General features: G+C 44.2%; 8 protein-coding genes across 8 annotated transcripts; 6 read left to right on the plus strand and 2 right to left on the minus strand.

Moving 5' to 3' along the window:
* The first annotated feature begins 228 nt into the window (after positions 1-228).
* On the plus strand, positions 229-1144 carry K450DRAFT_237346 (uncharacterized protein). Its single transcript, XM_051588408.1, has 4 exons — positions 229-292; positions 420-597; positions 681-847; positions 914-1144. The coding sequence occupies exons 1-4, from the start codon at positions 263-265 to the stop codon at positions 959-961; spliced, it is 423 nt and encodes a 140-aa protein (XP_051445504.1). The 5' UTR covers positions 229-262; the 3' UTR covers positions 962-1144.
* A 423-nt stretch (positions 1145-1567) lies between these two features.
* K450DRAFT_287308 (uncharacterized protein) lies at positions 1568-2772 on the plus strand. Its single transcript, XM_051593534.1, has 4 exons — positions 1568-1635; positions 1701-1807; positions 1898-2024; positions 2102-2772. Exons 1-4 carry the CDS (start codon positions 1614-1616, stop codon positions 2743-2745), a joined length of 900 nt encoding a protein of 299 aa, XP_051445505.1. The 5' UTR covers positions 1568-1613; the 3' UTR covers positions 2746-2772.
* A 988-nt stretch (positions 2773-3760) lies between these two features.
* Positions 3761-4735, plus strand: K450DRAFT_237353 (uncharacterized protein). The gene has a single exon (XM_051588409.1). It carries the CDS (start codon positions 3990-3992, stop codon positions 4518-4520), a length of 531 nt encoding a protein of 176 aa, XP_051445506.1. The 5' UTR covers positions 3761-3989; the 3' UTR covers positions 4521-4735.
* A 693-nt stretch (positions 4736-5428) lies between these two features.
* K450DRAFT_237359 (uncharacterized protein) lies at positions 5429-7709 on the minus strand. The gene is made up of 11 exons (XM_051588410.1): positions 7668-7709; positions 7472-7586; positions 7317-7398; positions 7074-7235; positions 6788-7001; positions 6603-6719; positions 6479-6531; positions 6327-6417; positions 6083-6255; positions 5548-6014; positions 5429-5449 (listed from the first exon to the last, which is right to left on the minus strand). The coding sequence occupies exons 2-10, from the start codon at positions 7537-7539 to the stop codon at positions 5712-5714; spliced, it is 1263 nt and encodes a 420-aa protein (XP_051445507.1). The 5' UTR covers positions 7540-7586; positions 7668-7709; the 3' UTR covers positions 5429-5449; positions 5548-5711.
* Positions 7710-9561: 1852 nt separating this feature from the next.
* On the minus strand, positions 9562-10256 carry K450DRAFT_237366 (uncharacterized protein). The gene is made up of 3 exons (XM_051588411.1): positions 10148-10256; positions 9924-10070; positions 9562-9833 (listed from the first exon to the last, which is right to left on the minus strand). Exons 1-3 carry the CDS (start codon positions 10222-10224, stop codon positions 9725-9727), a joined length of 333 nt encoding a protein of 110 aa, XP_051445508.1. The 5' UTR covers positions 10225-10256; the 3' UTR covers positions 9562-9724.
* A 121-nt stretch (positions 10257-10377) lies between these two features.
* On the plus strand, positions 10378-13684 carry K450DRAFT_237372 (uncharacterized protein). Its single transcript, XM_051588412.1, has 2 exons — positions 10378-10607; positions 10680-13684. The coding sequence occupies exon 2, from the start codon at positions 10754-10756 to the stop codon at positions 13496-13498; it is 2745 nt and encodes a 914-aa protein (XP_051445509.1). The 5' UTR covers positions 10378-10607; positions 10680-10753; the 3' UTR covers positions 13499-13684.
* K450DRAFT_237376 (uncharacterized protein) lies at positions 13685-15265 on the plus strand. The gene is made up of 5 exons (XM_051588413.1): positions 13685-14021; positions 14206-14411; positions 14494-14560; positions 14683-14896; positions 14997-15265. Exons 1-5 carry the CDS (start codon positions 13871-13873, stop codon positions 15013-15015), a joined length of 657 nt encoding a protein of 218 aa, XP_051445510.1. The 5' UTR covers positions 13685-13870; the 3' UTR covers positions 15016-15265.
* Positions 15266-16148: 883 nt separating this feature from the next.
* Positions 16149-17199, plus strand: K450DRAFT_237383 (uncharacterized protein). Its single transcript, XM_051588414.1, has one exon. It carries the CDS (start codon positions 16320-16322, stop codon positions 16950-16952), a length of 633 nt encoding a protein of 210 aa, XP_051445511.1. The 5' UTR covers positions 16149-16319; the 3' UTR covers positions 16953-17199.
* Positions 17200-17319: the final 120 nt, after the last annotated feature.

Here is a 17319-nt window from a genome sequence, read left to right on the forward strand (position 1 = left end):
CGTTAATACCATGAAGGATGCGAGCGATGGATGGATGGATGGATGCCTTACCATGATGTACCAAGAGCAAAAAGGAAGGTTCAACCATTCGGCGTCGGGGGCAATTATTGGGTGTAGGGCGGCCTGTCCCCGCTCGCCCTATTTCAATTTTCCGCTTCCGCACCTTCTCAAGCTCTTTCTCTTTTGAAACTTGTTGGTAAGAAAATCTTTGAGCCATCCATCCATCCATCCATCCCTTCTCACCACATCGCTTCATCTAGTCATGGAATCAGTCCAGTGCTTTGGCCGCAAGGTGTGTTTTCAATACCCATTTCGACTTCCATCACCCATTCGCCCAATACCACACCATTTCAACATGTTCAACATTTCACTTACTCAACCTTTCTGTACTCTTTTTGTTTTTTTTTTCTCATTTATAGAAAACCGCCACCGCCGTCGCTCACTGCAAGCGCGGAAAGGGTCTCATTCGTGTCAATGGTTCCCCTGTCGAGCTCCTTGAACCCGAGATCATGAAGTTCAAGGTCTACGAAGTTGTCCTTCTCCTCGGCCAAGAACGTTTCGCCAACATTGATATTCGCATCCGTGTCAACGGTGGTGGTACGCATTATGAGATTTATATGAATCCATTCCACAAAGAGTAATCTTCTGACTTTCATTGTTGCACACTCTCTCTACTACAGGTCACGTCTCCCAGATCTACGCCATCCGTCAGGCTCTTGCTAAGGCTGTTGTCGCTTTCAACCAAAAGTTTGTCGATGAGGCTTCCAAGAAGGAGATCAAGGAAATCCTTGTTCAATTCGACCGTACCCTTCTCGTCGCTGACCCCCGTCGCTGCGAACCCAAGAAGGTACTGTACATTGACATGACTTCATATTTTCAACTTCTTCATTTGCTAACATTACAATCAATCTAGTTCGGAGGTCCCGGTGCCCGTGCTCGCTACCAAAAGTCTTACCGTTAAAGCAAGAAAGTGTATGCACTTTCTTTCTTGTTTTACGTTATCCATTCTGTTTGCATATCATTAAAAGACAATGCTATTTTTGCTTGAGCCTTTGGTATTCTAGTGTTATGTGTTAAACGAGTTCGTGTATGTAAAGGCTTATATTGGAAGGCGGATATTTCTACGAGGTTAAATTATGTCTGCAATTATAATTGCGTGTTGCTCGCACCAGAGTTTATTGTGCATCCAGTGAACAGGTTACTGCAAACGGTTGAGTGTGCACCAATGCTGGTTACATCTTGAAACAGCAACGAAGAGAAAGCGGTATGAGGTACATGCTACGAACTACTTCCAAAACTTCAGTTCGACAGAGAGGCTATTTGATCTTTGTCTTATACTTTAGAGAGTATAATAAAGTTTAACAAATTGTGGCTCCTACTTTGCATTTTCGTTGGAGCCATGTTTTGTAGCGAAATAATATTGAGCTGTTCATGCAGCATCTTATTCAAACAATACTTATGGCATCAGTACGAGAAACTCTAGCACATCGCCTTCAAAAACGTTTTCCCGAAAGTCAAATTTGATGAGCTGATTGGCAGTCACCATCTGCGATTTCAAAGCAGCAAGAGCACACCAACAGTTCAAGTACATAACGCACCGCAACCCACTCACAATGGTTATCAAGATTGGATATGGTACGCACGCTTTCTTTATTGCGCCCTAATATTGTTTAGCTAACGCCTGTTATTGACTATATCAGTTCCTGAACACTTTTCTACTCCATTGCACATGAGCAACGAGAATGGATACTTCACCGAGGCTGGAGTGGAAGTAGAATTAGTGTGCTGCCCTGGAGGAACCGGTGAGGTAAGCTTAAAAACAAAAAAAGCATGCTCAATTGTCGGCTTGCAATACAGTGATGGTATTTCAGTAGCTTACCCTATTCTAAACTCATAGATGACATCCAAACTCAAGGACGGTTCCATCAATTTGGCAGTTGCCTTGACAGAAGGTTTGACAGCTGGTATTGCCAATGGCCAGGACTGGTACAAAATTGTCGGCACATACGTCAGTGCACCCCTTTGTAAGTATTTCTCTGACCGCCGTAATGCATAAAGGAAAGGGATTTACAAAGTGACATGAAATGGATACTTTTGACAGGCTGGGCACTCTCCGCTGGAGTCGATTCCAAACATGATTCAATTGCCACGCTTAACCACACTGACGTAGCTATCTCCCGCTTCGGCTCAGGATCCCATATCATGGCGTTTGTGCTTGCTGATCAACAGGGTTGGCTCGCTCCCAATGTAAAGGAAAACCCACCTTTCACATTCACAGCGCTAAGTAACTTCAAAGCCATGCGCGACGCTGTCAATGCTGGCACTAGCGACTTCTTCATGTGGGAAACCTTCACCACAAAGCCATACCATGATTCTGGTGAAGTCAAGCGTATCGGACAAATCACACCTCCATGGCCTGCCTTCTGTTTCGCCGCCAGCACCAGTCTGCTCGAAGAAGACAGTGAGGGAGTCAAGAAGGCATTGGAAGCCATCAACAAGGCTACCAAGTTGTTCATTGCTCAGAAAGATAAGGAATCAGTGGAGCATATCATGCGCATCCTGGATTACCAAGAAGTGGATGTTCGCGAGTGGTTCAAGACCGTTCGTTACCAAGATAACCTTCGAGATGTTTCCCGCAAAGCTCTTGATGTCACAGTAGAGACCCTGATCAAAGCTGGAGTGATTGAAAAGCCATTATCTGCTGAAAAATTGGTTGACAGCGGTATTGCGAACATCATTGCTTGAACGAGCCCACTCATTCAAGACAAATGGGAAATCCAAAAATTTCCGTCTTTGGCCGAGAAAAAATAAAAAAATAAAAAATATTTTTTGAATCGCGTGGAACGTGTCAAGCAACAACCTTTTGTGCCTCAATTCCTCTTGCATGTCGACTTCTCCAGAGCTACGTGTCACAGCATTGCAAGACTGCAATATACCGCCCATGTCGCCGTTAACCGCGTCGAAAGCCGGTGGTCCGGCTACTGGGTCATTGACTCCCAAACGTCGAAAGTTGCCATTGAAAACGGTGGTCGATCCAAGCGAAGCATCATGGAAGGACGATATCGAAAACCAGTATGGTACTTCGCAGAACGTGATTTTTTCATCCACAAAGAAACAACCATTGTCGATGGGCACGCCTGTAGCAAGCAAGCCTGCCACTGGTCGTCGTGACATGCGTCGTCCTTCTCAAAGTCTCGTGGCGCGCCTAGGAGCCGCTGTATCCAGTCCTAATTTTGATATCAGTAGACATTCAATCATACCCGACCTAATGCCTTCAGCTCATCGTAATATGCCTTTAACGCCTATGTCCGCTGCTCGTCGGGTCCGATTTTTGGATATGGAGCAGTCCCCTCAAGACGACTTCTTACACGCTTTGTTCCCAGATTCCGAGGAATCAAGTACACATAGTCACTCGTCCGACGAGGAAGAAGTCAATAATCAAGAGCAAGAAAATCCATTTGAAGTGGTGAATGACGTGGATGATAATGTGAGCAACGATGTACAAAACCCGGAAGTTGAAGAATCTCAACCTATGGAAGAAACACTGAGCGGCAAATCTATCTCTCACATGGACGCACAAAATCAAAACAAGGATTTGCATGAAAAATCCATGTACGTCGATGTGTCTGACGACAATGTATCAGATGCTGAAGGTACTTCTGCTTTACCAGATAATGCTAACGTTGCGAGCAAAGGTAAGCATGTCAAACTAAAACCAGTATGCATGTAAAGTTGTCAGTACTAATGCATACCATGTACTAGAAGTAAATGAAAGCTCCAACCAAGGTGGTCTTAATCTGAAGTTGGTAGAAACAGTAGAGCAGGAAGATCAAACGCCTAATCAACAGGAAGATGAGCGAAGTGTGGAAAAACAAGTGGAGCCTGTTGAAGTGTTAACCAGCGTCACAGATACGACCCAGCACCATGCAAACTCGAGCTCAGAGAGTGATAGCAACGATAGCAATTCATCTTCTGAATCCAGTGATGATATGGAATCTGATCTTTTAGCATTGTTGAATGATCGGGAAACATTACTAGCTCGCCAAACAAAGGCGGCAGAGCAGGCCGTAGCCGACAAGGAACACTCTGAAAACACCTTGACTGCTCCTCTCAGGATCACGTCCCCGAAAAATTCTGTCCTTATCAAAAAGGTCTTGTCTGGAAAGAAGCCCAACGGCCCATTGAAAGCACACTCATATAACCGTTCCGTGCCTCCCATGAAGTCCGGCTCTCACAATAAATCCAAATCTCCTCCAAACCCAACAAACCATTACCGGTCTCCTTATAGCCTTCCAAGCGCAACATGGGAAGTCAATGTTGATCGTGGGGAAGAAGGCGGATCACGTAAAGAGAATGCAGCTTGGGTTGGGCATCAGCGCCATCGGAAATCGCTTTTACGTAAAGAGCGTAACGCATCGACGCAATGGATTGTTGAAGACTCCTCTGTCGACGACCGACAGCGCCGAAAGCTATCCACTAAACGAAAGAGAGAACCATCGTTAGCTAGACAGTTACGATAATGCTCCATTTTTGTACTGAAAGCTTTGGCCCAACCTCCACTGTACATGCATCCTATATACCCCTACTTTACTCAATGCGCGTCATTGTTGTAACTTTGTGTCTAAATCCATACGTATATCGCGACAATCTCGCTTTTAATAACCCCAAATTTTGTTACTGTTCGTTCACCATCTGTATTTACACAGCAGTATATAAAGTAAAGCTCAGCAGGATAAGGAGGAGAAGGGTAAATTTACATGGAGAGGCAAGGGAGGGAGGAAGGATTTTGGGGGGTGATGTTATAGAGCGTTATGAACGCCCAAGTGTATAAGTTGGATTGGCTCTGGGAGGTATTACTCGATCTCGTCATCTAGCTCACCAGCCAGATCGTCCAAGAAATCGCTGTCGTTGGCTTCACCATCGTTGTCTTGTCGCTGGGGCGTCGACGCCATGCTTGAATTAGCACTTTTCCCAGCCTGTAGACGTTTGGACAAGCGGTCGTCGTCTGTAGCTGAATCAGTACCGTTCATATTAACCTGCTTGGATAGCTTGGATTTTCGTTGGCGCGAGGCTCTCTTTCGCTTTGCCAGTCTAGATCGTGGGGTTTCAGATGTGTTTGTATCATCCTCTGAACTATCGTTTTCGGAGCCCCGTTCAGTTCGAGTGCGCTTTTTGTTATCCGATGAGCTGATGAAGTCAACAGGCGAAAAAAGTCAATATTCAAATGTTTGCATCGCAGCATAGCATAGGGTTGCTATAAAGATAGGATCGGTCTAGTTACCTTTGCACGCTTGCATCATCGTCATCGTCCTCATCCTCATCAAAATCGGTACCGCTCTCCAGAGCAAGCACTTCGTCGACTTCTTGGTCAGCTTCATTCCAATCGACATCCTTGTAGTGTTCAAATACTTCTTCCTCCGAGACGCTGAGTCGATGAGTGCGACTATCTCTATTTAAAAAAGCATCGTCATCAAGTTCAAGTGGGGTTGATTCCGGGTCGTCAATTTCATCTTCATCAACACTGCCTCTATCACCAGCATTACTTGCATTGGCTAGTTCCGGTAGCAGGTAACGAGATTCGTCCAGGCGCTCCCATTTGGAGGTTGAATCTAGAAGCCATTCAATGCGCACAATATGGATATGTGCATGTTTCCGTGCTGCATTCACCTTTTGTGTGCCAGCCTAAATTTACGTCTTTTAAGTCATTGTTGTCATACCATCACGTATTCCTTTCGCGTAAAACTTACTTTGCCAGCAACAACATGCGTAACACGGCCAGTTAGTTCAGGCGTACACTGCGCACCAAACGAAACTGCCAGCCGCCAAATATCAGACTGTTGCGGATCTTGACCTAGCGGAATAACACTTGAAAACAAAAGCACGGTGCCTTCAAGAATGTTGGCTTTCATGTCGGGTAGGAGGGTAGTTACATCGGGCATAATTCGATGTGAAGGTGAAATCTTCATAGCCTTATCATAGTCTTCATAAAACTTGCGATGCACTTCCTTAAGTATCTGTATTTAAAGAAGGGTTAGCATGGCTCATCTGAGTAGCTATAAATCCTCATTGTATCAGTGCTCGCCTCCAATATCTTGTCCAATTCTTCGTCATTATCAACCAGCACTGGCTGATTTTGCGATAATGACATTTCGTTTTGCTTTTGCAGCAACGGCCGAGCATTCTGTTGCTGTTCAACCATGGCATCCTGTTCTTGTTGTTGCTTTGCTAGCGTCTCAGCGTCTACTTGATCCAGTTCTACAAGGGAAGGTCGGTCAGTCAACTTGTATGCCCTAGTAGTTGTGCTTAACCGATATTCATCAACTTACCCTCTCGTTCTTCGGTTGATTCTTTTCCGTTACTAACAGCATCTTTAGTTTGAGGCTGTTCATTAGGTGTTTCAGATTTTGGAATGGGCTCCTAATATACACTATTGGGTTAGAAGTGGAAAAACGAGATGGAAGACAGCGCAAACGCGTACCCGTTTCGGTAAAAACACCGAGTTGATATCACCAATGCCCACAAAGAAATCATCTACAAGGTGCGTTAGCAATGCAGAACAGGGGTTAGGGAATACACAACTTTGAAAACTCGCGTGCACTCACATGGCTTCACTTTGATCAAATTAGGCGACCAGTTCCACACATCGGATCTGTCATCCATAACAACCACCATGGAGGTATCACAGGGAAACAGTCGTTGAATATTCTTTTGCGTCAAACCTAATACAGAAAGGTTTCAATAAAATGGGGGCAGAGACGGTCGGTATTAGGTACACATGAAGCCTTACTGCCACTTTCGTCCCTAGAAAGAATTCGTTCTCGAAAGATCGTTCTATCCGGATCAATTTTGTTTGCTACAGCTTCTGCGTAATTCCGCGTGCCCATGGTGTATATATGAAGCTCATATTGCTTCGTTACCTCCTTCAGAAACTCTTGTAGCTTCGGTCTTAACTTTATATAGTACACAAGTGGGCTGCCGGGAAGGACAAATTGCTTGATGTCCTTTAGTGATAAGATAAAGTCAGACGGGATTCTACATGATTAGACTACGTTACAAGACAGGAGCAAACTCACTTTGGTGGCTGGATGGTTTTTGTTGTTTTTGTCGTTCATCCATTCTCCAACCGTAGGGTCACAAGCAGCATGTATGATGGTTTGATCCAAATCAACAATAAGAGATAACCGTCGAGTCTCCAGTAGTCTCGCCGCATTCTCTTGTTCTAACCGTTCTGCTTCCTGTAGCGGTGCAAAAAAGGAGAGTGAAATGAGTATCCTCGCACAGACTGCTTGACAACAACAAAAACAAAATCAACATACAGATCGATTGACCATCAAGCCATGGACATTATGTGACATATTGATATTGGCGCGTGACCCTTCTTCGGTATTTGAGTTCCCTCTATAAGGTCATGAGCATTTAGTTTTAAAAGCAATCGTTGCGCTTGGTTTGATATCAAAAATATAATACGTACACATCTTGACCACATATCGCACACAAGCCGTTGTATTGTACAGCATGAGAGCATGGCTCCTGATCCATTCTTATCGAAATGCGTGATCCGGTATGTTGCAATTAATTATAGTTATCTATCAAAGGATAGTCAGTACCTCATTCACTACTTGTGTCTCAAACCGCTATACACTCATAAAAAGGTGACTATATTGTACCTTCTGTCAATTTCCGATAAAATTGTTGACGACGACTCTTGTCGATGACCAGTATATCTTGAACAAACGCGACCTAGGGTAGAAAAAGGCGACTGGACTGATCAGTAACTTGGACGGCATGCATAAAAAGTCATGAAGAATAACGTCACGAGCAACGACTTGCAATGGAGAAAGCTCAGAGAGAAGATTATAAAATGCATCAAGAATTACCCAAGTTGGCAATTTAAGGTGCTAGCGGGTTTGGACAACCCTATCGCAAACAGATATCATCATAGCTTTCAATGAAACGCGAACAAATTCTTACCGAGGTATTTTACAAGTTGCAATTTAAAGGACAAGGTTCACAATCCTGATATTATGGGTGTGCAAAGGCGTTCGCTGTCACGAGTCCTGCAAGAAAATTTTCAAAAGCGAAAAATAATGCTAGTCGGTCTTATAAATTTTCTGGGCTGACATTGGCAGGAAGCTCATGGAGAGCAGACGACCGGTTTACATTATCAGTCTAAACGCGTCTCATCATTGTACATACGTTATGTCAAATATGGTTGATGGAAGTCAGTAAGGTTAGAGTAAAGTATTCTCATATTTTGAAGGTCTATGGCAGGCTCGCAATGAATAGAAAGAGCCCCAACGTTTATATCGCCATTGTCATACTGTAGAAATATCATCAATCAGTGCTTATGGTGTATACTGTGTTTTGCTAAAAATGTGCCTGTCGAGCACAGAGCCTTATAGGCTGAACTCAGACTGGTTCATCGTAAGTTGAACATTCGCCTGACGAACGAAAAGCAAACAACGGAAATGATAATACCGCTTCTATAAAGTTCAGCATGCTACGAGTGGAGACTTTGATACAAGAGGTATGTCAGCTTATTAACAGGGAGCCGTCATAATTGACGCTATTCTGATGCCGTTGAGAAGCTAATGGATTTTGATACCATTTTGATCCGCAACCTGGTACTATCAGTAGCGCTCGCAGTAGTTGTTTATTTACAAATTGGTACCCTACTTACTGTTTGCTATTAAACATAAATGGAATATCGCTTTAGTATAATTGATATTTTGTCTTCACAAGATGATAATTGTCATGGTTTTATATCTCCGTGAGCTTTCATCGCGTTTACTTATCGCAGTGTTTTTCTTCGTTTTAGGTTTACACACAAATCCACGCTGCTATTTTTTGTTGCTCACTTTCATGATCATATACCCCGTACGGTCGTCTAAACGTCCGAGATAGTTACTCATTATCTCAATCCAGATGAATTTGATTGGGAACACAATCGGTATGAGACTATACAGCCGCTGGACTAGCTTGTCATTTGTTTGACCAAAATCGAACATACACATGCGGTAGTTTCATTTTCTTTGTTTTGCACCAAACATTTCTAAAAAAAAAAACAGTGCAAGCACCTTATCCGAACGTCAGCTTGAAAATGCCTTTCAAAATGCAAAAGGAACAGACCCTGAAAGTAAAAGTATGTGATGTCAGCGGAACATTATAGCGTAGCCACCCCCCATTGAGATGCACAAAACCACCACTCAACGTGGTGGTGACGATCAATGCACCCAATAGCTTCGGCTGCCAAGTTTGCCGATCATCATGGAACCATTTCCCATGCATCACAGCTCTGAAAAGGAAAGCTGAATAATGAACATGTACACATTGACAGAAGATGTACGTCAGAAATCGCTGTGCCACTCATGCAATTTTTGTTAGCTTGGAACGTTTTCTAACATGGCGGCGGCGAGGCGGATTAAGCCATCCATAAAACAAACATGTGGTGGGTAAACAAATGTACTTTTTCGATCGAGATGTGCAATGCTCTCTTTTCATACGTGGAAAAGAGCAGCATCCCTTCCCCTCAATCTCAACCCGCATGGCAGGCAATACAAATATCAAGGAAACTAAAATTTAATGTGGTACACTTGTACTCCGGAGATATGTCCCGTTTGGCAACTGACATAAAGGCTAGTTTATTGCTCAAGCATCAAATAATGGAAACGACATCTGGCCATCGAGCTATTCTTTTGAGCGAGCGAAATGACATTGGGAAATCCTATTGCCGTTTCCAAATACTAATTTTTTCCTTGCCAGCGCGAGTTTGATGACCCTTGCAGTCAGCCAGGTAAATATTTTCAAAAGAAGGTTCCAAGGCGGCTTTGTATCTACAACGCGAGCATCATGGGACGAATCCGAGTTGAGACACTGTTACCAAGTTTTTTTTTCCACAATCCTTCTTCCCATTCACTACTTACGCTTCTACAGTGACGGCAAATGGAGGACCGCCTTCATGACCGTCTATAGGATAAAGGAGGCATATCAAAGTGCCTCCGCTGGGAATTAGATCCGCCATTCTTTGACCCCATTGCGTGCGAAGCGAGGGTGGAAGGGCACAGAAGAAGCTGAATGAGGTGAAACCGTGGGGGGGGGGGTCAACCTAAAGAAAAGCAAGAAATACAACAATAAATAATATACTTACGTGTAATCGAAAATAAGACTGAATTTCTCTGCAGGCACATCAAACGTAAAAAAATCATCACACAAGAAAGTCACCATGGTGCCAGGCACATTTTTTTCTTGTTGCGACTGGGTAAGATAGAGTAATCGTTTGAGACATAGTGTATGACAGGAGAGATTTGTGGGTCAATTTGCCATGCAGCGCCATTTCACATCCTTTCACACAAGCGATCCTTCACCTTTTGACATTTGGCAATGCAAGTTTCAGAAAGGTCCAAACCATAGACTTTGCGTTCTGGACTAGCCAATAAATAACAATCATAACCTTGACCGCATCCTGGTACTAAAACATTGCCTTTGGTGGGGATTGACTGGGCCTGTTCTTTCAATAATTGAACAAGAGCTTGGCTGCTTTCACCATGGTCCCAGGGGGTGTCTTTCTCTTGCCACCTCTTTTCCCAATCCGTTGCTAAAACGGCAAGGTCGGTTACAAAAGCAGATGTTTGGAGGAAGAAAAGGCGTGTACTTACAATCTTTGGTTATGTTTTGTTCAGACATACTGGGCAATTTCAGTGTGGAGCCGGGGGAGGGCCAAATAAAAGAAACACGGGTGACATCGTCACGTTAGATGCGGATACCCTCAAAAGGTACTGGAAAACCAGATGAGGAATGGATGACTCGGGGGGAACGGAAGGTAGCGTTCCGGCAAAGGAAAACCCGACCAAATATTTTGGAAGCGATTTTGGCCTCGGGAATGGCACCGGTGGAGTCTACGAAATGGGATCTAGTATGTTTGCTGGGTGCTTCGCTTGAAGCTTTTCATTTCCTTTTCACTCCGTCAAGCCTCTCTTTTTCCTTTTTCCTTTTTCCTTTCTTTTCCTCTCTTTTTCTTCTCGTCCCACTTTCCGTCATGATCCCAGATGCTACGCCTACCAGAAAGAGACTCAAGGCACTGAGTGCATGTAGCGAGTGTCGTCGTAAGAAAACAAAATGCAACAGTGAGAAACCGTGCCGAAGTTGTGAGAAAGCCAATGTACCATGCGAATACCCAACACCGCTTTCTGGCAGTAACGAAGACAAACGCAGCTCAACATCGTCTTCATCCAAAGCAGCTGTGGAAGCTATTGAAGATCGCTTAAGATCCATTGAAGTCATGTTAAATACACTTTTGAAAGGAGGCCAAGGAGTTGCAGATGTAGACAAGGATGCGTTAATACAGTTTTTGCAAAAGGAGACGTCCAGTTTACGACCCAATCTTTTGAAAACCTATTCTCAACACGCGGCAAATTGGGATTCCAACCAAGTAACAACAACACCCATGGATCGATCCAGTCCAGTGCAAGCCAGCGTCGATTATGATATGGAAGGGAGTGGTTCAAGTCAGCAGCAGCAGCCACCACGACTGCCATCTATATCTGAGCTTGACAAAGGCTGTTCTGATTCACAGACAGACGCTTCATCTCGGTCGCACATCTCTAGACCATTGTCGTACGAAGCTCCAATTCCAGATTCAGCTACAGAAGACCGCTTTCAGCTACCTCACTTGTCGGTTCAAGAATACCTATATGGAATCTATTTTGACTTGGTTCATCCATTGTGCCCCGTTCTGGACCGATACCAGTTTTCTCAATCTACCCTGGCATTGCCTACGACCTTGGATGAAACGAATATCGATATGTGTCTTGATTTTATGCAGACCTATGCGGTCCTGTCCTGTGCGGCTGAGGTGGCACCAAGCTCTGTCCTTGTACCTACCGTCGGCACATCGGAAATGCCAGGCTCACAAATGGATCCTATAACGGCAGGTGGCTACTTTTTTGAGTGTGCTACAAAGTTGTTGGACCGTCACGAATCCGTTACTCACCCCACGGTAGTCGCCACCTTGTGCTTACTTGTATTACACTATGGTCGAGGCGATACACGCCAGATTGACAAAACTTGTTCGTATGTCACGCGCTTGAATGATATGGCGATGCGTTTGTCTTTGCACATGACTCCTACCGAAAACAGCTCCACCTCTTTCCGACAACGTTGTTTGTTTTGGACGGTTTTCACTCATGATCGAATGGCTAATCTATTATATGGTCGAGCCATGTCCATAGAAGAAGAGAATATTTTCGTCGACTTGAGTGATGCGTCTGCCGAAGATTCGCCACCGGATATGCAGTTGTTTGTAGAGTATGTAAAATTGGCCAGAATGTTGGGAAGAATTATGCGGCACAGTCACAACCCTTGGCAGTTATCGAACATTGACCGCGCACTTCATCATTGGTTGCGAGCTCTGCCGAAATCTCTATTATTATCATCAAATGATATATCACAAGTTCCCATTCCGGTACGAACAATGCATTTATTATTTCACATTAGTGTGTTAGCACTGCATAAGCCTCACCATGTTTTGGAGGCAAGAAAACCATCGCCGGCCACCTCTTTATCGGCAAGCACAATTTTTGGAGCGTTGAATATAAGTGATGCAGTGGCATCACCACCAACTCGAACGCCATCTCCACCATCGGCAGGTCTAGGTAATATTCCGATCTCGACTATTCAAGCAATATTAGCCATTGGCGACAGCTTTGCGGACCCTAGACAGCGCCACCTTATGAACACCCATAAGCTACTGCACCATGCTTTAGTATGGTTAGCCAAGTCACAGTTGGACAAGTTACAACAGCATGAAAACGGCATTCGGACTGTGGACGGAGATCAATGGTTAATCAAATGTTTGGATCTTCTGAAATTGGTGAGTTTTCGACCGGATAGCGAATTGGCTCGGTCGGTATGGGAAATCGAAAAGCAATGTCACACTTTAAGGCAAAAGGCTACACGGCCGGAAGGAAAACGGTCGTATGAAGCTATTGATAGCAGTCTTGATCAGCCACCAACGCCGCAGCGAACGCACAGTCCTGATGATCGAAAAAACATTGCCACCACTGTCAATACCACCAGCGCTACTCCACAGCTGCTAGTGTCTCAAAGGACTCTTCCCACCGCCACATTCAGTACAGTGATAAAGAATGCTCTCAACAACGAAGAACCAAAAACATTTGATTTCGTACCTCTAATACCGAGAAACGGCGAGCTTTGGGAAAATCGGCAGTCCATATCAAAGTTCATACATTATACAGCCGACTCGAATCATAAAACTTCAGAAGATGACCTTATGCATGGTCAATATCCACGAGGTTCGCCACGTAGCATTTTCCAAACAACTTCTCCTGAGCATACCCTCAAATCGGTGACGTCAATGCCATCGCTTCATGAGAGTAACCGATATTCACGAAATGTCAGGTCTTATTCCAGACCACCGAATAGTACCTCCACGCAACTGTGGGAACTGGCAGCTGCAGCGGCAGCGGCATCAGAGAGGTGAAGGATTCAGTGGTGGAAGGAAGTGCAGTGCTTACAAACCTTCCCCCCCTTGTGAGTTGGGAAAAAGTCCGTCCGCCCAATTCACCCCCACTTTAGAGCAAAGGTGTACATGACAGCCTCGTATTATATTCACAAATACATAAATTTAAATGTGTGTATACTTTCAAAAACCCGAATGTACGGTAGCATCGACGCTTTGTGAAGAAGGGTTGTTTTTTCTTTCAGCCATGGCCCAGTGTCAAAACGCCAGTGACTGCTCCAAGCGCGATTTCAAAGTCAGCAGGCGAAAAACTTTGATCACATTGGCTGAGCTGATACCACTTGGGTTTGCCTCATATCGCACGCACCGTTCCTCTTGAATCTACATTACATAATGGTTGACTATAGCCTCCCATCCCAATGCCAACTACTCGAGCAGAACTCCCAGCTCAAAGCTCTGATGACCATTATCAGAGCGAAAGACACCTCACGAGCCGATTTTATCTTTTATGCTGATAGGATCATTCGCTTGTTGGTAGAAGAAGGTAACCATCCGGAAAATTCGTGGACGTGTTTTGCGGATCATGTCATCAATGGATAACGTGTGCCGGGGTTTTTTTCGCCTTACCTCCAACACCGTGCTCCAATTATTTTTTTTTGACCATTTCCTCTGTTTGGGCGTATGAGATGCCTCACGTGCGTGATACTAATTTTACTCTCGCGGCGTAGGTTTGAACCATTTACCAGTTGTGGACAAAACCGTCAAAACTCCTACCGGGGCCGACTACAATGGTATTGATTTCAAAGGTCGTATTTGTGGAGTGTCAATCATGCGTGCTGGAGAAGCGATGGAGCAAGGTTTACGAGATTGTTGCCGTAGTGTCCGTATTGGCAAAATCTTGATTCAGCGAGACGAAGAGACGCACCAGCCCAAGGTAATGTATACCATGGGCGGTGGGAGTGATGTTACCAATAGCGTGTCATGTTCTCACTGTGGTTATTTTCTGGTTCGATCAGTTGTATTACGCAAAGTTACCAAAGGACATTGAAAGCCGCTACGTCCTGTTGCTGGACCCTATGCTTGGTAGGTGGCTTGCGTGACCGATGCCCTTTTTTTTTTTTAGAAAAAAAAAAAAAAAAAAGGAAAAAGAAAAAAGATTTTCTTCAGTGGAATTCTAATGCATGTTTGATCGGGCTGGTTCTCAGCAACGGGAGGATCAGCCATGCAGGCAGTACAAGTTCTTCTTGATAACAATGTTCGCGAGGACCGTATCATTTTCCTCAACTTGATTTCTGCTCCAGAAGGTATTGATGCCTTTGTCAAGCGATACCCTCAAATTAAGATCATTACTGGCGAGATCGATGGTGGACTGGACGATAACAAATATATTGTCCCAGGCGTGGGAGATTTTGGCTGCAGGTAAAATCATGCTAAAAACACTGGGAGTTTAATGAAAGCACCTAAAGGGTGCGGAATCAAATTGCGGATGGGTAATAACATGAAACTTGGATGTTTATAGATATTTCGGTACGGATTAGGGCTTTCTCGTATAAATTGTTGTTTTAATGGGGCCACTCTATCCCCCTTGTCATGTAAAATCAGCGTTCCTTGCCTACTCTTTTCTACTACTGGGAAATTATTCGAACCTGTATTTCAGAGGCTCCATATTTTTGGCCTGTTTTCAATCTTCCCTCATGTCATATTAAAAGACTACTTTCGGTAATCAGATGCTCGAAGGCTGGGTCCGTAAACGTTCTCCGCGCTTTTCACATTTAGGTCTCTCCCCCCGTCCTCTTTGTAAATGAGAAGTTATAAACGGAGTTCAAGTTTTAGGAACTTCTTCAGCTTCGTGTGATGAGTTTGACAGGTGCGCTCCGACACATGGCATGAGAATTACCCACCCGTCCCTAGGTCAAAGCTGAGCTGAGTTGATGTTTCAAAATAGATGGTAAGAATAGAGGTACTTCCTTGGGATATTTTATTTGTCACACCCCCCTCCCCTAGACGGTGTATTTTGATCCCCGAATCCCAGGTACTGACAAATGTAAAAAAAAGTAGTGGGTTCTGGCCGTGCTACCGACCAACCACCCTACCATACGCATTGATGGTGTATGACGGTAGTATAGCAGGAGGTTGAATGGAAACGAGAAGAAGCATGAAAAGAAAAAGAATCAGACTATATTTTTTTGTTTTCATTACACATTGACTGCATTGGCTATGTAATCCCCCATATTTGTATTGTACAAATCCGTTATATTGGTCTTTTAGTTTAGATGACACAGAATCAGGATCTGCTTGCTTGCTTTCTTACGATTATTTTTAGGGTTGGTTCTCTAACGCAGCTCTTTACATCAACATGGTGTCCCCCGTAATTTAATAGCCATTATTTTTAGTCCTTTAGCCCATTGATATTGAATTACCATAACCATGAATAAACTACCATATTTGACACAAGGTTCAGAAATTTTCATATGAGTTACAAAAAAAAAAAGTGAGAACGAACATGCAGGTTGAAAACTTTTCTGCCAGCCTCGTTCGATGGTTGTGGGTATCGAGTGAGCAACTCCGCTGTAATTTTTTTTTTTTACAGTATTACAGCAAGCAGGTGGCAATAAGTATATAGGATGGCCTGATCGATAACTCTGTACATTTCCTTTTCTTCTTTTTTTTTCTTTCCTTCCTCTTGACTGTGCTCGATTCCAGCTGCCTTCACTACAACGATATCAATTGATTGATCAAATTGTGGTGTATGACCAACAGCTCAGCGCAGCGGAATCCCAATGTAAGAAGGACAAGGAATCTTACAGCATGTAAGTTGGAGGCCATCGATGCGAAATGATGGATGGGGTCCGAGGCAGCTGATGTTTTTGTCTATTTATTTGCTCAAGGCATGCGATGTCGCGAGCTCAAGAAAAAATGCGACAATGGGACCCCTTCCTGCGCTCGCTGTCTCGACTTTGGCGCTAAATGCTTGTATCTGACCTATGAGCAATACCAGCGAGGATTGGCCGATAGCATCAATGCATTGGGCAACGAACTAGAGCAATTTGAGTGCACGATCCAGGATTTGTTTGGCCAGTCACAAGACGATTCGGCCAGCATGGTGAGTAGTAGCACTTCAAGTAGCGAAACCAGCCTTATGGATGAGTTGGAGACGGAACTAGTGGATCAAGAGGACGTGGAACTATCACCGAACACTCGAAAATTTTACCAATATCTGATCATCAATCGAGTCAATCGCATCAAACCCACCTCCTCCCAGCCATCCTCTCCTACCTCACCTAGACCAGACTCGTTACCGTCGTCACCTTCTTCGCCTTCTCCATCAGAGCGTTCTCGTTTATTTGTTTCTGCAAAATCTGCTTCACCCTGGCAGATGCGCGTATACCATACAGGGCTGTCTATTCAAACCAACATACAAACTTTCAAGGATCTCCACGACCTTTTTAAATCTCACCATCCCCATCTACCCTAGCATTGCACGACAAGTCTCCTTCACAAAGAAAAAGAAAAAATAATACTCCCAGATATAGTCACTAAGAAAAAATAACCCGAGATACCTAACCTGACCCACATTTTCTAGAAAATCCTCGCTGGCCAATGGGAACTATCTCCCCTTCAGCTATTCTCCATTGTACATTTCCTTAAACACCTAAATTGTAATCCACTCCCTGTATAAAATAAAAACAGTAGTTTCTCAACGCTACTTGCGGACATAACGCCATTGGTGGTCTTACTAATATGCTACTGCGCGGGGCGGGCAGTGAATGGTTGAGTCTGTGCTCTGGTTCGCACGTCTCAGAAGAAAAAATAAATAGAAAGGCCGCCTGTCTAGGGGGGTG

The sequence above is a fragment of the Umbelopsis ramanniana genome (assembly GCF_025399195.1).
Source record: "Umbelopsis ramanniana AG unplaced genomic scaffold K450scaffold_21, whole genome shotgun sequence".
Taxonomy (NCBI): domain Eukaryota; kingdom Fungi; phylum Mucoromycota; class Umbelopsidomycetes; order Umbelopsidales; family Umbelopsidaceae; genus Umbelopsis; species Umbelopsis ramanniana.

Excerpts from the sequence above, each read along its gene's own strand:
- K450DRAFT_237346 (XM_051588408.1), top strand. The coding sequence starts at position 263 with ATGGAATCAGTCCAGTGCTTTGGCCGCAAG. Across the intron at positions 293-419 it reads TCCAGTGCTTTGGCCGCAAG|AAAACCGCCACCGCCGTCGC; the intron begins GTGTGTTTTCAA and ends TCTCATTTATAG. Across the intron at positions 848-913 it reads GTCGCTGCGAACCCAAGAAG|TTCGGAGGTCCCGGTGCCCG; the intron begins GTACTGTACATT and ends CAATCAATCTAG.
- K450DRAFT_287308 (XM_051593534.1), top strand. The coding sequence starts at position 1,614 with ATGGTTATCAAGATTGGATATG. Across the intron at positions 1,636-1,700 it reads GGTTATCAAGATTGGATATG|TTCCTGAACACTTTTCTACT; the intron begins GTACGCACGCTT and ends TGACTATATCAG. Across the intron at positions 2,025-2,101 it reads ATACGTCAGTGCACCCCTTT|GCTGGGCACTCTCCGCTGGA; the intron begins GTAAGTATTTCT and ends TACTTTTGACAG.
- K450DRAFT_237353 (XM_051588409.1), top strand. The coding sequence starts at position 3,990 with ATGGAATCTGATCTTTTAGCATTGTTGAATGATCGGGAAACATTACTA.
- K450DRAFT_237359 (XM_051588410.1), bottom strand. The coding sequence starts at position 7,539 with ATGGATCAGGAGCCATGCTCTCATGCTGTACAATACAACGGCTTGTGT. Across the intron at positions 6,720-6,787 it reads TTCTAGGGACGAAAGTGGCA|GTTTGACGCAAAAGAATATT; the intron begins GTAAGGCTTCAT and ends TTTCTGTATTAG. Across the intron at positions 6,418-6,478 it reads CGGTGTTTTTACCGAAACGG|GAGCCCATTCCAAAATCTGA; the intron begins GTACGCGTTTGC and ends AGTGTATATTAG.
- K450DRAFT_237366 (XM_051588411.1), bottom strand. The coding sequence starts at position 10,224 with ATGGTGACTTTCTTGTGTGATGATTTTTTTACGTTTGATGTGCCTGCA. Across the intron at positions 10,071-10,147 it reads AGTCTTATTTTCGATTACAC|CTTCTTCTGTGCCCTTCCAC; the intron begins GTAAGTATATTA and ends CACCTCATTCAG. Across the intron at positions 9,834-9,923 it reads TTTGCCGTCACTGTAGAAGC|ATACAAAGCCGCCTTGGAAC; the intron begins GTAAGTAGTGAA and ends CTCGCGTTGTAG.
- K450DRAFT_237372 (XM_051588412.1), top strand. The coding sequence starts at position 10,754 with ATGCGGATACCCTCAAAAGGTACTGGAAAACCAGATGAGGAATGGATG.
- K450DRAFT_237376 (XM_051588413.1), top strand. The coding sequence starts at position 13,871 with ATGGTTGACTATAGCCTCCCATCCCAATGCCAACTACTCGAGCAGAAC. Across the intron at positions 14,412-14,493 it reads AAGAGACGCACCAGCCCAAG|TTGTATTACGCAAAGTTACC; the intron begins GTAATGTATACC and ends TGGTTCGATCAG. Across the intron at positions 14,561-14,682 it reads GTTGCTGGACCCTATGCTTG|CAACGGGAGGATCAGCCATG; the intron begins GTAGGTGGCTTG and ends GCTGGTTCTCAG.
- K450DRAFT_237383 (XM_051588414.1), top strand. The coding sequence starts at position 16,320 with ATGGGGTCCGAGGCAGCTGATGTTTTTGTCTATTTATTTGCTCAAGGC.